This window comes from Fistularia commersonii, chromosome 30, assembly GCF_037954325.1.
Source record: "Fistularia commersonii isolate RoL2024-O1a breed Wild chromosome 30, RoL_Fcom_v1.0, whole genome shotgun sequence".
Taxonomy (NCBI): domain Eukaryota; kingdom Metazoa; phylum Chordata; class Actinopteri; order Syngnathiformes; family Fistulariidae; genus Fistularia; species Fistularia commersonii.
The window spans coordinates 820,932-836,372 of NC_141313.1; the positions used below are offsets into that span (position 1 = coordinate 820,932).

The window sequence follows — 15,441 nt, forward strand, 5'->3', positions numbered from 1 at the left end:
CTCCCCACAACCCACCTGGAGAGGTCTGCAACCTGGACCCACTGATGGACTTCTTCTGTTCTCCACATTAGCTTGACTTTCCTGTGAGCTTCTGATTTCTCAGTGAAGTGAAGAACCACTCTTGATGAAGGAGGAACATCTTCAAGAAGAGAAACCAAGTCCAGATGCCACTATAAAATCTGACCCGGAGGACGAAGAACCTGCACAGGTTCTCCCTCGCTGGGTCACTGAGTCCAGGTCTGAGATCTCAGACCTGACCGTGGCGTTCTGTGGATGATAGAGATCCCCGACATCCACATCAGATCTCCTGGAGCAGGTGTGAGAACCACACCCTCAAAGCCAGAATGTCCCTGGTTACATTCTGTGTGGAACCTCCATGTTCTCCACATGTCTGCACGGGGTTCCTCAGGGTCCTCTGGGTTCCTCCCACGGTCCAAACCCAGGAGGTTCACTGGAGACCCTACATGAGAGAGTGAATGGTTGGACGTCTTGTCCAATGCCAGCAGAGATAGGCTCCAGCTCGCTGCGCAGGGCAATGAATGAATGAACATCATCGGACCTCCTCCATCTCCTTCAGGAACAGCGCTGAAGCACCTCCACGCTCCCTGATGTTCTCTGCTGTGTGTATGTGTGTGTGTGTGTGTGTGAGACAATACCCCTGGCTGCCGTATATTTACATTGTTTCTGTGGGCCGGTGGCTGTAAAGTGCTATTCTCAGTGAAGTGTGTGTGTTGTGTGTTTTACAGGGCGGTGAGCGCTCATTATGTGGCCTGCCGTCATCCCGCCGCTCCCCGAGCTCCGTCTCCACGCAGACAGTCAGGGGAAAAACATGTCCCGAAAAAACACTCGGGCCGCAATTACCCGCCGCTCCTCTTCCTCTTCGCCCGGCGCACTCCGTCACCCTTCGTCAGCCCGCCAGGACGACCAACCCCCCCTTTCCCAGATTCCTCCACAATCCCAGGCGAGATGTTTGTTTTCCCCGGGGCCGCTCGTGACTGACGCTCTCCCTCGTGTCCGGTGATGAAGAGCATGCTGGTATCTGCGCCGACACCCCGGACCATCTCCATCACGGCAACGTCAGTCATTACCCTCAGTTAAACCTTTAAATTGTTTTCTAAACTTTAAATTCTGGCGCTTTTATTTCAGTTCATCAAATCCTTGATTTTCTTTTAAACTTTGTTTCATTCAATGATTCTTTTTTAGACTTTGGTATCAAAGACCCTCTTACTTTCTTTTAACCCTCTTGTTTTGTTCTATATCGCATACAGAAAGAAGATCGAAGCAACAAGCACCGTCCAGCTTCCATGCGCCCCCTTCAGGTGAGGCACTGCACTGTCTGCCTCACCTCCTGACTTCTCTCTTATTGTCCCATCAGCGAGAATAAATTTGTCACACAGCTACATCAGTGACGTGCGGTGAGGTTCGTGGCTGAGGAGGCACTGACTCTTTCAAAGTCAGATCTGCAAATACTGTAGAAGAATTCAACAGAGAAGCAGAAATTCATCATTCTACATGTATGTGCATGTCTACACATGTCTACAGGTTATGCTTTATGTCTCTTATCTGCATTCTTTAGACACACATAGGTAAGGTACATATTTGGCCACGGTTGAACATTTAATTTAAATTTTGTTGTGGACTATATAGCAGTTTATACTGAAATCCATTCGCCCATCCTTCCAGACAAACATCTCTATGACTTTGGTGTAAAAGTTATCTTCTTTTGGTTTTAAAAAGTCTCTTTGTCTCAATAGATTATTGAAGCTATTTTTTTTCGCTCTGGCATGGATCTTCCATTATCTATCACTTCCAGTTTTGAGAAGTTAAACTTATATATATTTACATAAATCTTCCATTTTTGCTGTCAAGGTAAAATTATAGAAGCAAACGGACTGATGCGGCGCACTTGACTGTTTTTTTCGCTATCATATTACCCACAATACTTTGTCATACATGAAGAAGAAGACTAGCAGAATGTGCTTCAGTGAGGCAGAGGTCCTGGCTGCCTCCCCTCCTGCTTTTCCACCAGTGTTTTGTCAGATGTGCAAGATTGACATGTTCAACACACACGGGAAATACATGACCCGGACTGTGGGATGTGAGGCTATATAGTATAGGTGTGTACAAACTGGAACTATTGGAATAATACAATAACGTTTCTATCACAGATCAGTGGACAAATATTGACAAATTTATTTTCTATCATTTGTTTGTAATGATGACCGCACGTCGCTGACCGACATGAAGGACATCACACAGGCTGCAGAACATCATGGTGTATTTAAGAATATAAGGAGTCTTTGTAAAAACAATTTATTGGTGATGTGCGGAGAAAAAAAGCAGTGTGCGCACAGAGGTGAGGGTTTCCACCCTGGATTTGATGGGGAAATGTGTAATTCAGTGATTTTTACCAAAGAAACTGTTTGGAGGCGTACAGTACAATACATTTATAACCGAGCAGGCAAAAATATTGAAATAAAATGTTAATCATTATTCGTTATTTATTTTTCAAGATGACAGGGGAGGCAGACTCTCGCCTGCCTCCCCTGTCATCTCGGATCATCTTACAACAACACTCATCTCAGATTAGGCAGTATTTCAGCGTCAGCTATCATCATCTTCACACTGTGGCCTCCTTGTCTTCTCACTGCCTGCAGCCTGAGCTCCTCCAGACCACCAGTAGCATCTCCGGTTACCATCTGGGCGTGGGGTTGAGTGGCACCTCCTTCCAGTCTGGACTGGGGTCCACTGTCTGCAAGCTTCTGCCCTGGTCCGGCTCTGGACCACTGGATCCTCCTTCCCTTCCAGAGCAACGCAGCTCAGCGGCTCCATCGTTCAAGAACTTGCTTCATCTGGTCCTTTCAGGACCTGAGGAGCTACATTTCAAAGGGTCTCCTTGAGGCTTGTTTGTCATTCACTTGTTCTTCAGTGAACAAACATCTCCAGAGTAGAAACATTTCAACCCAAGGTCAGTTTTATTGGAAGTTTTTTTTTTTCAGTAAAACAGAATAGAAGGGTATTTACAGAAAAAATCCCAGAAAACCAGGCGAGATGTTTGAAACCTCTGTCGAACCTCGGCTTGAGAACTTAAGCTGGAGGCTGGAGAGAACGGTCGTCCTTAGGACTTAAGGGTCGGGGCAGAAAGCAGTAAAAATACCCAGAATACTAACGATAGTCCTGCCGATCTTCTCCAGCTTCTCCTCCTGAAGCTGAAGACCGGGCGAAAGGCAGCCGAGGCTCCACGAGGTTCAAACAGACTCGTCTCACCTGGTCTTCCGGGGAAACTCCTTCCTGCCGCCGCCGTCCCTGCCGAAGTTGCGTACGCGCCGGAACTTGGCCAGCTGACCCTGGATGGTCGTCATGATGTCCACGTGGTCGGGGATGTGGACGTAGCGCACGTTCCTCCCGGTGATGAAGAGGTCCCTCAGCCGGCTGAGACGTCCACGCCGGTCACGGAACACGACGTCCTCCATGCGCACGTTCATGAAGGCGTCCACGTTGACCACGCGGCCCCGCGCCGTGCTCTCGTCCCTCAGGTCCACGGTGGTCACCTCCCCCTGCAGGCCCTGCAGGAGAACCACCATGCTGTTCTCCGCGATGGTCCGCTCACGGATGGAGTTGACCACGTCCACCGGGCCTGAGGACGTGGCCTCGGGCTCCTCGGCCTCCTCGGGCTCCATGGGAAGACCAGGAAGACCTGTCGCAACATTAACGGTGAGAAGAAGATTTCAGTTCTTCCAGGTGGTGCGAGAGAATCTGGTTGGAGTTTGATGCTCGGGCCTCTAAATTCAAAACCTCAGCCTTTAAATTAAAAGCTCTGGTCTATAATCCAAGAGCTTCAAACAAATCAAAAGCTTCAGGCAACAAATCCAAAGTTTCAAAATGCGTATCAAAGACCTCGGCTTCCAAACTCAGAGCTTCAGCCCCAAATTTAAAGTTTCAAAATTCAGATTAAAAGTTTCGGCCACCGAACTAAAAGCTCTGGGCTACAAATCAAAAGTTTCAAAATTCAAATTTAAAGTTTTGGCCTCTAAATGAAGAACTTTGGTCACCCAGCTTCATCCTACAATTCAAAAGTTCTGGCTTTTACTTTAAAAGCTTCCTCCTTCAAAGTAAAAACTTCGGCCTTCACATTCAAACCGAGGTGGTCTGAAGGAAACATCTCAGTCATCATGGTCCAGCGTCCACCCGGTGGAGGTGCAGGGCAGAATCCACCGCACTGAGTACTAACACTGCAACGATTCAGTATCACAAAGTAAAATACACGTGGTCAGCGGCGCTTCTCGTCACTTCCGGTTGGTTTCAACCCGTAAAGAAGCGCTCGTCGATCACGCGACCTTCTCCTCCCGTGGAGCATCTCCTCGTCCGCTCACCAGCTTCCAGGAGGACTCCGGTCCGTCCGCAGAGCCGCGGGAGCAGAAGACGTGAGCGGCGCAATACCGGAAGTGCAGTGTGATGACGTCAGAGCGCGTCATCCTAACCGGGGAGCAAACCGCGATGGCGCCCCCTGCTGGCCGCGAAGGAGATTACGCCACCAATTTATCATAATAATTATCGTACTATACTATATTTTCCATCCTTTTGCTGCTACAGCCCATCCCTGCTGTGATTGGCTGAGAGGTGAGGTTCACGCAGGGTCTTCGGTGGACCTCCTGCATGTTCTTGGACTGTGGGAGGAACCCTGAGGAACCCCAGGCAGACATAGGGAGAACATGGAGACCGGGTTCAAAGCGTCTCCGAGAGAAGTTCACCTCGTGGAGAAGAAGGAGTCCAACATTAGAAACCGGACGAAGGACTTTAATGAGATGCAGGCTGGTCCTCCAGCCTTCTGGGAGGAACATTTCCAGAAGCTACTATTAACAAGCGCGTGACTTCCCCCTCGCCAGAAGTCACAGGTCGTCCATCATGGCCAGCAGGTCGTCCCCCTTGGTTCCCCCAGGTTCCCCGGCCGCTTCTTCTCCTTCTTCTTCTTCGGTGAAGAGCCCAGCGATCTGGGCCAGCTGAGAGGCGGCACCTCTATCCTGCACCGACACAAACACCTTTGACTCCGTCTGGATGGACTCAGTAGATCTTCAGAAAACGGGTGAGTACCTGCAGGGCTTGGATGGTGATGACTCCGAAGGAGGTGCCCTCAGCTCCACCTGAAGCTCCTCTGCAGAAGAACAGTGGTCTGTCACAGCAGGCAACGGAGACGGCTGAGCGTCACCGCAGGCTCAGGACTCACGCCTCCTCCTCGTCTTGGTCCTCAGCCAGAAGGTTGATGTGGAAGTGGCTCTCTGAGCTGGACGTCTCCCCGAGCTCCCCCATCAGGCGGGCCAGAAGGTTCAGCTCCTCCTTGGCCAGAAGGTTGGGAGTGTCATCTGGCTGTGGGAGAACATGAAGGGGAACCACTGAGGTTCTGGTGAAGACAGAGATGGTCTTTACAGGAGGTAAATGAAAGAAAGCACTGTGAAACTTCGCTCTGCTCCCTCAGTCTGAGATTTTCCATCATCAATGCTTCCTGTACCTTCTTTATGTTGCCATGGTCTTCTTCTTCTTTCGGCTTTTCCCTTCAGGTGTCGCCACAGCGAGTCAACTTTCTCCATCTCACCCTTTTCTCTGGATCCTCCTCTCTCACACCAACTACCTTCATATCTTCTCTCACGACGTCCATAAATCTTCTCTTTGGTCTTCCTCCAGACCTCTCGCCTGGCAGCTCCAATTCCAGCATCCGTCTACCAATATATTCTCTATCCCTCCTCTGTCCATGACCCAACCATCTCAGTCTGGCTTCTCTGACCTTCTCTCCAAAACATCTAACATGTGCTGTTCCTCTGATAGACTCATTCCTGATCCTCTCCATCCTGGTCACTCCCAAAGAGAACCTCAACATCTTCATCTCTGCAACCTCTAGTTCTGCCTGCTGTCTTCCACTAGAGAGCAGTGGAGACTTTGCATAAACGAGTGAGGTTTGTCTCCTTGTATTTGGGTCCTGTTGAACTGCAACGGGTCTGCGATCCATCCTTACAAAACCTCACTCAGTAAGTGTTCCCATGTATAAGCGCTTGGAGTCATACCACCTTCGGAGGGGGAGCCCCGGACATCTGCGTCTCCTCCAGGTGGTTCACGATGTACCTTTCAGGGGGGAGACACAGCAGAGGCGTAGGGAGTTAGCTACAAGTGGAGGCCTCTGCATGGGCGCAGCATGGATGAGGGTGCAGTACATGTTCCTCCCCAGAAGGGTGACTCTGGCCCCCCGCAGTGCGAAGGATCCCTCCTCCACGGGGCCGCTGTAGCTCCCTCCTGAGGGGAACTCCCCTCGCCGGACCTCCCGCCCTTTGCCGTCCAGACTCCTGCAGAGACGAAGGCGTGGTCGACGTCACAGCAGACCCTCTGCACCGTACCCACCGTTGTTTCGAGTTCTTGCCAAGATCTTCTTGCCGTGGTAACAGGACTTGTATTTCCTGACGTAAAGACTGTCGCCCCTTAACCGAGAGGCTTCCCCGGTTCTCACGGCCCGCGGGGAGTTTACGAATATATCTGCCAGAGTTGTGGGCGCGTCCAGGTTACCGTGGCTTGTTATGCAAATGGAGAGGTAATCAGCAGACACTTGGGGAAGGTGGTTGTCATGCTATCGCGGGTGTCGTTCGGTCGGGACGAAGGTACAACTTTTGGGGATTTACCTGGATCGCAATGTGAAACAGAGGAGTGGAACCTGTTGGATCACATGGACTGGTGGTGGATCTTAAAAGACCTTGAAAGATCCACCACCAGAACCGGCCCCAGGTAACTTCCACATGAGCCTCGGTCCACGTGATCCGACAGGTTTCACTCCCTTGCTTCATGTTCTGAGAAGTTTGGTTTCATCTAATCCAGATAAATCTCCAAAAGTTGTACCTTTGTTCCCACCTAACGACACCTCCGTTAGCGCAACAACCATTTAGTTTCTGCCGATTAACTCGTCCGTTTGCATGAGCGAAGCCATCGTAACCTAGTCGAGTTGCCTGGATGACTGAGAACCTCCACGGACTCAGTTTAGTTCAGAGTTTGGAGTTCGATTTTCATGCTAACAGACACGTGCTAAGCAACATGCTAATGCTAATCTGCTTGTTTTTCTCATTTTTGAATTGGAACATCTTGTAGATATTTGTTATTCCAGGAAGAGAGCGGCAGTTCTGCAGACCTGATGAGTCCGGGGACGTGGGTCCCCTGGGGAACGGGGCCCGAGGTCGGCAGCACGAAACGCCCGTTGGGATTCTGGATTTGGTTCTTCAGGAAGAGCGACACCTACGGAGGGAACGCGAGGACCGTCTGGAGAAGAACTTCTGCCTGGATGATCTCACGTGGCGCGGGAGACTCACACGAACATGGACGTCCTGGAAGAATATCAGCAGAGTTTGCCGGAGGAGCTGGAATTCACCGTCCGTCAGGGAGGAGTAGACCTTCGCCGAAGAGAGGAGGAGGTCACATACGTGGAAGGAGATGGACAGAAGATCCACGGCCGTCTCTGGTTTACCTCCATGACCTTCCTGTGCGTTTCATCCACCTGGTTCAACACGGCAGGGATCTCCTTGACGAAGTCACGGATGGAGTCGATGTGGTTGTAGGAGATGAGCAGCAGGTCCCTGGGCCGCGGACACAGGAGGACCTGGTACTTGAAGGCCATGACCATCAGATCGTAGAGCTGTTTCACAGAAGGATCAAACCCAACGCTGAGGTGGAGAAGATCTCGCCGGGTACCGACGCTCAGATAAAGCCTCGAGGGCGACTTCTTCTACAGCGTGGTTCTCCATGGGTCTGCTACCCACCTTGTTCATGCTGGCCGGGTTCAGCCTCATGATGGAAGCGTGGACCAGCCGGGTCAGCACCGTCCTCATGGTGCGATGCGAGTACATCTGCTGGGGTTTGAGGAGCTCGTCCATGAAGGTCTTACTGAACAGCGTCCCCACGATGTCACCCATGACTGAAGATGGACAAGGGACGTGGCACAGTAATCGTCCATTAGATATCTACACCGTTCATCTCGCCGTCACGGTCACAGGGGAGGGGGGCTACCTGAGCTGTGATTGGATGAAAGGCGGGTGCACCCTGGACCAATCACAGGGCATCATATAGAGACAACCATTCCCAGGTCACAGAGCGACATCATCCATTCACAGAGCATCTACAGACGTTCAACCATTCACCCTCTCATCTACACATGGAGACAAACAACGATCCACACGTCTGGGCAAATCAGTGTCTCCAGTGAGCCTCCTGCATGTCCTTGGACTGTGAGGGCCAGGAGGTGGTGTCCTCCGTCCAGGTCCTGGAGATCTCACAGATAGGTCGGACCCGGGGGAGGGAGAAGGTGGGGAAACGGGATGTGACGAAGAGAGTGAAGCCGATACCTCTTTTGCGGTCGTACTCGGACCAGACTCCTGCAGGCGGTGGCAGAAAACACAGCGTGAGATGTTCGGCCGGAGGGGAAGGAGCTTCCGAGGGGGGCGGCCGGGATCTGACGGGTACCTTTCTCCGAGTTGTCCTCGGACGTGTTGATGGCCCGCAGGCGTTGGTCCAGGATGTAGAGCATCTCCCCGCCCAGGTTAATGAAAACCAGGGGGAGAGTTCTTGCAGACATTCCTCTGGAGATTTGGAGTTCCACGGCGAGAACTCCGGCAAAGAACCCTGAGAACCAGCTGATCCTCCTGGAAATCAGACCGCCGTCATCGTTCCGCCCGGTATCACCTGAGGGTCCCCTGCTTTGAGCCAAGAAGATTTCTGCAGATCACCTCCCTGGATAAGATGCAACAGGTGGCCAGGAAGAGGATCAGCGACGTTCACGGACGAGCCCATTGGCCGGGGGATCAGGACGGCCAATCACAGCGGCCCTGAGTGTCTGCTGCCCTATCTGGACGCCTGGCAATCACAGCGGGACGTGACATCCTCATGGGAACCTGAAGAAAAACCACAGGAGCCGCCACACCTTCTAAGCATGTGACCAAAGACCGGCAACCCCTGGCGAAGAAGAAGAAGAAGAAGACCTTCTCAAACAGGAAGTGTTGCCTTCTCTCCGATGGCCAGCAGGGGGCGCCAGAGGCAAATAAACAGTAAAATAGGTACTTCAGAAAATACTTTTATGACTCAGTACTGCAGTACTGGTCACAATACTGTGTGCACTTTCCTTGCAGAACGTCCATGTTCTCGCCTTGAGGAGCTGAACCCGCAGAGTCCAGGTGAGTCCACAAAAGATTTGGCATAAATCAACACAAAACCCCTTCCAACGACTATCAAAGGAGTCCACAGAATACTCGTCTCTCCATGGACATCTATTTATTTACTTTTCTCGCAGCAGTTGGAGGGAGGCGGCGGCGGCCAACACGCCCACTGATTGGCTGAGAGCCCGCCCTCCTCGGCGCGGCGGCGGTGTGGCCTGAGTCGGCGGGCGCAGGACGAGCGGACGAGCCGCAGGTCGGGGATCTGGAGGGAAACAACTTTATCACAGTGTCAGCAAAAGACTCGGACGGTGATTTACAGCAGACGGTAAAGTTAGTGAGTACACGTGTGCTTTTACTTTAGTACACTTTACTTTAGTACACGCGTGCTAAGTGCTTTTGTCAAGTAGTGCTTGAGCCACTGGAATCAAGTCAATACGGTTATAAGTTAAAGTATCCAAAATTGTAAAAATGCTATTTCATTCAAAACAGTTTGAATGAAGTAGCATGTGTCTGGACTGCAGAGAAACAAACCTGTTGTTTCTTTCTAGTTTATTTGTATAATGACTAGAATAATCTAATCAACAGCAGAGAAGACACAAGTTTATTTTACAATTGATGTTTGCGGTCTACGGAAATGAATCTAACATAGTTGTAGTGTTTTAGTCGTGGAAACACCCGGGTGACGCTTCGACGTCAGTTTAACGAAGGATAGCTGTTGTTAGCCACGGCCACGCGAGTCTGCAATACAACCAACTGTTCCTGCTCCACTCCAGGTAAAAAAAACAAACAGAATTCATTACTTCCTGAACCACACCCACATCATTCCCAGCAACCCCAAAAGCTCACCGAAAACAAGCAGCGACAGAAACACCGACATTTATGACTCTCGTATCAATAAAGAAAGCACCGGCTCCTCTGGTGATTGACAGTGACGGCAAATTTAAGATATTAAAACAGGGTATTTGCAGTATTTATTCCCAAACTAATTCATTTGGACACATCCAAGATTTATATGCCAGCCATGCCAGAGCCTGCTTGGGAAAATGAGCTAATTTCACCGGTAATTTATCAGGATTATGATCACATTTTAATCAGAAGTTGAATCCTTCAAATGAATTAAAATGAATTTAAGGAAAGTATTCCAAATATTATCTTCTTCATGGATCAGTTTTGTCAGACATTTTATTTTAAGGCTATTATTTAATCTTTCAAAACGTGCAGCCTCAGGGCGCCACTGGCCCATTTATCTGTGACATTTATCAGTTACCATATCAGTTACCTGTGACAGTTACCATTTATCTGTGACAGGTTGCGTTCTTTAAGTGGGAATAATACCGACTCATTTTAATTCATTTTTAGTCGTGATACTTTTGAAAAGGTTTCTATACACTTGACCGCTTTATCAACCTCATGTTTATTGGATAAAAATATGGTTGTAACATTTGCGAGTTGGGATCTGAATTCTCTTCCTAATGCCGTTATGCCATTAAATAATCCTTTTTTGATATGTTTAGCTATAATTTGAGTGACATAAATAAAAAATAAAGGCAGCTGTCCTGTCCAAAGTCTGCTGGACCGATGGCAGCTGGCATCTTGGATGTGTCAGATCCAACTGAACTGAGGAAGAAATGGAAAATATGTGTGTTGGAAGTAATATTTTGGTCCCGGTCGGGTTCCCGCTTCATTCTCTGCTTCCCCACAATGTGACGTTCATTTGTGTCCCACAATCCCCAGCACCTGCGGACCGAGACCCAGACGCTTTGAGGAAGAAGAGAAGACTCTCGATTTGTTTGTGGCGTTAAATCCCCGACCCTGAGATTCCTCCACCAGATGGATGGTCCCTCCGCCTTTTCCAGATGAAGGCGGGCGGGTGCCGCCCCCCCCCGGAGGACCCGGCCCCCCACCTGGAATTCTTCCACAAGTTGGGCTACTCCACGGCGCAGGTCCACGACGTCCTGCTCAAGTTCGGCCCCGAAACGGACACCGACAAGCTCCTCGGGGAGCTGATCAGGACGGGGCCCGGCAGCGAGCCCCCGCGGGGACCCGTCGCCGCCGTGTCGGCCCCGCCGCCGCCGGGCGGGTCTCGGCCCGCCACCCCCGAGTCGCCCGTCACATCTCCGAGCGGGGAGGAGCTGCGCGAGGAGGACGGCGCTCTGAGGCCAATCGTGATAGACGGCAGCAACGTGGCGATGAGGTGAGGATCCGGGAGGTCCCGCAGACCTGGGTTGTCAGGATGCGCCCGGGACCGGAGGTTCAAAAGTCCTTACCGAGCGTGGAGGCTTCCTCACCATGCGGCCGGGCACGCCCGTGCACGTACACCGTGTACTCTGAGCTCCAGTATGCAAATCCCTCGCTACCTTCAGAGGACTCGCATCAGTAAGAACTGGCCCGGCTGCATTTTGTCCTCGCCAAGCGTCTTCTTTCATGACGCTGCCAGCGAGCTGTGCAAGCCTACCGGTGGAGAGATCTTTCTAGTGCTGGAAATGAATGTCAAAGTGTGGATTTACATTCACTCACCCATTCATTTTCCAATTTCATCCATTCATTCATCATTTTACATTACATTGCATTTGGCAGACGCTTTTATCCAAAGCGACTTACAATGGAGGACATAGAGACTGCAAATACACTTGCAAATACAAGATGCACAGGAAATATACAGAGCAGTAAGTTTGGGTTAGTGAGTTTTTTTTTTGTTTTTTTTTTTGACAAAGACGTACACAAACGCACACACACACACACTGCATAGCCTAACTGAAAGAGAAAAGTTTTGACCTGTTTCTTGAAGGTTGAGAGAGATGATGCTAGTCTTGTTGCTTCCGGAAGTTTGTTCCACCACTGAGGTAGTAGAACTGAGAACGGTTTTGCCTGAGATCGCTTCGAGCGAGCAGAAGGTCCTGCTAGTAGGTTTGTATTAGAGGAACGCAGCTCTCTGCCGGGAACATGAGGTCTTATCATTTGGTTCAGATATGCTGGACCTGTTCCTGAAGTGGTTTTGAAGGCCAGGGTCAGGACCTTGTGCTTGATCCTGGCAGCTACTGGTTTTATTCATTATGCATTGATTTTCTAATTTAACCATCCATTGGCTCATTCATTCATCCATTCATTCCTTTCCCAAGTCCGTTCATCCACTCGTCCTGTCATCCATCCATCCAGCCACGGGAACAAGGAGGTCTTCTCCTGCCGGGGCATCCAGCTGGCGGTGAACTTCTTCCTGCAGCGAGGCCACTCTAAGATCACGGTGTTCGTGCCGTCGTGGAGGAAGGAGCAGCCTCGGCCCGACGTTCCCATCGCAGGTCGGCCTTTACCTTCTGTGATCGTTTCAACGGACGGTTCATCTCTCCGACCGGCTTTGGAGACCCGGCATTGTCCAGACGCGTGAACGATCGGATGTCTCGGTGCGATTCTCCAGACCAGCGGATCCTGCGAGAGCTGGAGAAGAAGAAGCTGCTGGTGTTCACGCCGTCCAGACGCGTCGGGGGAAAGCGGGTGGTCTGCAACGATGACATCTTCATCGTCCAGCTGGCCTACGAATCCGACGGGATCGTGGTGTCCAACGACATGTACCGCGACCTCCAGCTGAGCCGGCCCGAGTGGAAGCGCTTCATCGAGGAGAGGCTCCTGATGTTCTCCTTCGCCGACGACAAGTGGGTGAAACCGCCGCAGGCCCGGCCCGCTCCTCTTCCGGACCGACCTGGATGTTCTGCCGCAGGTTCATGCCTCCTGAGGACCCTCTGGGTCGCCACGGCCCCACCCTGGAGAACTTCCTGAGGAGATGCCCGAAGAGCCCGCGGAGGCAGCCGTGCCCTTACGGTAGGAGAAGAATCCTCACGCTCTGTCGGGCGCCGGTCTTCATACCTCCTCCCTAATCCTCAGGGAAAAAATGCACCTTCGGCCTCAAGTGCAGGTTCCTTCACCCCGAACGGGAGAAGGGTCCGGCTCGGAGGCAGGCGTCCCCCGGCCGCACCCAGAGCCTCCTGGTGGAGGACCTGGCCAGGAAGCTGACCCTGGGCCGGGAGAAGGACCTCCGGGCTGAAAGCGCCGCTCAGACCAAGGCGGCTCCTCCGGGCAGAAGGAGCTCGTCCAGGAAGGAGAAGGTCGGTTCCGGGTCCCCGCAGAAGCCCAAGGAGCCGGACTCGGGGTTCTGGTCCGAGGAGGGTCAACCTCTGAGCCTCTCGCCGTCCGGTGGCTGCCAGCAGAGCTTTAACTCTCACCCCTGGCCCGCGGGCGCCGCCCACAACCTTCTTCTCACCTCCGCCGTCAGCTCCTACCCGGGCGCCGCCCACAACCTTCTTCTCACCTCCGCCGTCAGCTCCTACCCGGGCGCCGCCCACAACCTTCTTCTCACCTCCGGCGTCACCTCCTACCCGGGTACAGGCCGCACCTTCATCCAGCCCGCCGGCGCCGCCCACCAGGCCCGATATCGGTCCGAACCCCCGCCAGGATGGCCCGAACCCCACGCCGGCGGCAAGGAGAAAGAGGCACTGAGGAAGAAGCTGAAGGCCATCTTCAACGGCCAGCTGGTGGACGCCGCCATGGAGAGGCGCCCCCACGAGACCGACCCCCAGGTCCTGGCCGAGGAGATCCTGATGCTGCGGAGTCAGAACCGCAGGTGACGCCGGAGAACCGCCGCCTTTGGGCAAAGAACGTATGAGGTTCGGTCGCAGCCGCCCCGCCCGCAACAACCTCACCGTCACCTCTGGACCGCAACGACCCGTTGCCGCGGCGTGGTTGTCACGGTGATGGTTCCCCAATATTTGGTCGGTTCAGAGGCGGCCCCAGTGGCCAGTGTAGTACGAGGCGTCTGTCCAGCGTCCCGGTTAGACTTTGGACAGAGTTGGAACGGAGCTTCGGTCCACATGGAAGAATCACTGACAGTCCAGCGGCAGGAGACCTCATCAAGCAGCAACCATGTGACTGAATGAATAAAGAGGTATTTAAACTGATAGTCTCCTGCTCGGTCTTTGCAGGGATGGAACTGTGTGTGTGTGTGTGTGTGTGTGTGTGTGTGTGTTGTGTCTGTGTGCATGCCTATGTTTCTGTCATTTTGTGTGTGTTTGTGTCTTTCTATGTGTGTGTGTGTATTTGTGTATTCTGTGACTTTCTCTCCACCTGTCATTCAGGCTTTGTCATGTGTGTGTGTGTGTGTGTGTGTGTGTGTGTGTGTCTTTCTGTAATTCGTTGTGTGTGTGTATAGAGGAAATCAGTGAACTAAGTGTCTCTACCTGTCATTCAGGCTTTGTTATTTGTGTGTTTGTGTGTGTGAACTGATTGCACTAAGCGTCTCTGTACCTGTCACTCAGCTTCAGTCATGTCTGTGTGTGTGTGTGTGTGTGTGTGTGTGTGTGTGTGTGTGTGTGTGTGTGTGTGTGTGAATGTTTGTGTGAACTCAGTGTACTAAACACCTCTACACCCATCATTAATCTTCTGTCTTGTGTGTGTGTGTGTGTGTGTGTGTGTGGACTCAATGTTCTGTGCATCTCTTGAGTCATGTCTGCACAAGTCATCTTGAAAAGGCTCCATGGAAAATCCAATGTCAGAACCAGTGATGATGCCTGATCTTTAGTCTCTCCCTCACACACACACACACACACACACACACACACACACACGCACGCACGCACGCACTCACTCACACACACACACACACACACACAAGGAACCTGCTGTTTAGATATGTGAAGAAGAAGAAGAAGCTCCTTGCGTTTTGCTCAGTTTGAAAATGGTGGGATTTCCTCTCCGTCCCGCTGACATCGTGTTGTTGTTGAGCGTCAAACAGCGTTTGGTCCAGAGTGCAGAAACTCCTTGGTGTTTCCAGGCACATGCTCAGGATGCCTTCATGAGTCATGTCTGCGCTGCCGCCGCCGCCGCACAATATGCAAATCCCCGGCCGGCTGTTTGAAAAGGTGAGGGCGACCTCAGGAATGTGAGCTAAACCTGCCGCTCAACGTCAGGACGACAGCAAACGCCCCACCTTGACAACGTTAACGCCCTTTGTTCCATGAAGACGACCCGAGGCCGCGCTGCTTCTGGGTTCAGCCGGTGACCCGTGAAGAGTCGGGGGAGCGACGCCACCTGCTGCTCGGATGGAGGACAGCTGTGGGAGAAGACGGGGTCATCGCTGAGGAAGAGGAGGTCACACACAGTTCGTTTTTAGTTTACTCCACTGTTTTCAAGGTCATTTCCAGTTTATTTTAACTGCTAGTGGTCATTTAGAGGAAATAAGTGCAAGTAAATATTTTAACTCAAGGTCCAAAATAAGTAG

The 15,441-nt window shown here is 51.7% G+C and overlaps 3 protein-coding genes and 1 long non-coding RNA gene across 11 annotated transcripts; 2 read left to right on the plus strand and 2 right to left on the minus strand.

Annotated features, from left to right (window-relative positions):
• The first annotated feature begins 771 nt into the window (after nucleotides 1–771).
• On the plus strand, nucleotides 772–2,722 carry LOC147215967 (uncharacterized). Its single transcript, XR_015109136.1, has 3 exons — nucleotides 772–1,076; nucleotides 1,269–1,319; nucleotides 2,658–2,722. It is a non-coding gene; the product is annotated as an uncharacterized LOC147215967 (long non-coding RNA).
• Nucleotides 2,723–2,960: 238 nt separating this feature from the next.
• On the minus strand, nucleotides 2,961–4,410 carry lsm10 (LSM10, U7 small nuclear RNA associated). 2 transcript variants are annotated; one of them, XM_086177921.1, is made up of 2 exons: nucleotides 4,291–4,410; nucleotides 2,963–3,697 (listed from the first exon to the last, which is right to left on the minus strand). In XM_086177921.1, exons 1-2 carry the CDS (start codon nucleotides 4,355–4,357, stop codon nucleotides 3,264–3,266), a joined length of 501 nt encoding a protein of 166 aa, XP_086034047.1. In that variant the 5' UTR covers nucleotides 4,358–4,410; the 3' UTR covers nucleotides 2,963–3,263. The 2 variants fall into 2 exon arrangements, with proteins under 2 accessions (XP_086034048.1, XP_086034047.1); XM_086177922.1 differs by lacking the exon at nucleotides 4,291–4,410 and having other exon boundaries at nucleotides 2,961–3,680.
• A 479-nt stretch (nucleotides 4,411–4,889) lies between these two features.
• On the minus strand, nucleotides 4,890–8,749 carry oscp1a (organic solute carrier partner 1a). The gene is made up of 11 exons (XM_086177919.1): nucleotides 8,488–8,749; nucleotides 8,370–8,399; nucleotides 7,788–7,942; nucleotides 7,496–7,663; nucleotides 7,341–7,421; nucleotides 7,163–7,266; nucleotides 6,204–6,332; nucleotides 6,057–6,114; nucleotides 5,225–5,364; nucleotides 5,092–5,152; nucleotides 4,890–5,021 (listed from the first exon to the last, which is right to left on the minus strand). Exons 1-11 carry the CDS (start codon nucleotides 8,597–8,599, stop codon nucleotides 4,890–4,892), a joined length of 1,170 nt encoding a protein of 389 aa, XP_086034045.1. The 5' UTR covers nucleotides 8,600–8,749.
• Nucleotides 8,750–8,841: 92 nt separating this feature from the next.
• On the plus strand, nucleotides 8,842–14,122 carry zc3h12ab (zinc finger CCCH-type containing 12Ab). 7 transcript variants are annotated; one of them, XM_086177914.1, is made up of 9 exons: nucleotides 8,842–9,077; nucleotides 9,150–9,194; nucleotides 9,311–9,501; nucleotides 9,840–9,949; nucleotides 10,911–11,370; nucleotides 12,333–12,472; nucleotides 12,589–12,823; nucleotides 12,889–12,989; nucleotides 13,053–14,122. In XM_086177914.1, exons 5-9 carry the CDS (start codon nucleotides 11,033–11,035, stop codon nucleotides 13,790–13,792), a joined length of 1,554 nt encoding a protein of 517 aa, XP_086034040.1. In that variant the 5' UTR covers nucleotides 8,842–9,077; nucleotides 9,150–9,194; nucleotides 9,311–9,501; nucleotides 9,840–9,949; nucleotides 10,911–11,032; the 3' UTR covers nucleotides 13,793–14,122. The 7 variants fall into 7 exon arrangements, with proteins under 7 accessions (XP_086034040.1, XP_086034039.1, XP_086034037.1 ...); XM_086177913.1 differs by lacking the exon at nucleotides 9,840–9,949 and having other exon boundaries at nucleotides 9,311–9,510; XM_086177911.1 differs by lacking the exon at nucleotides 9,840–9,949.
• The last annotated feature ends 1,319 nt before the right edge of the window (nucleotides 14,123–15,441 follow it).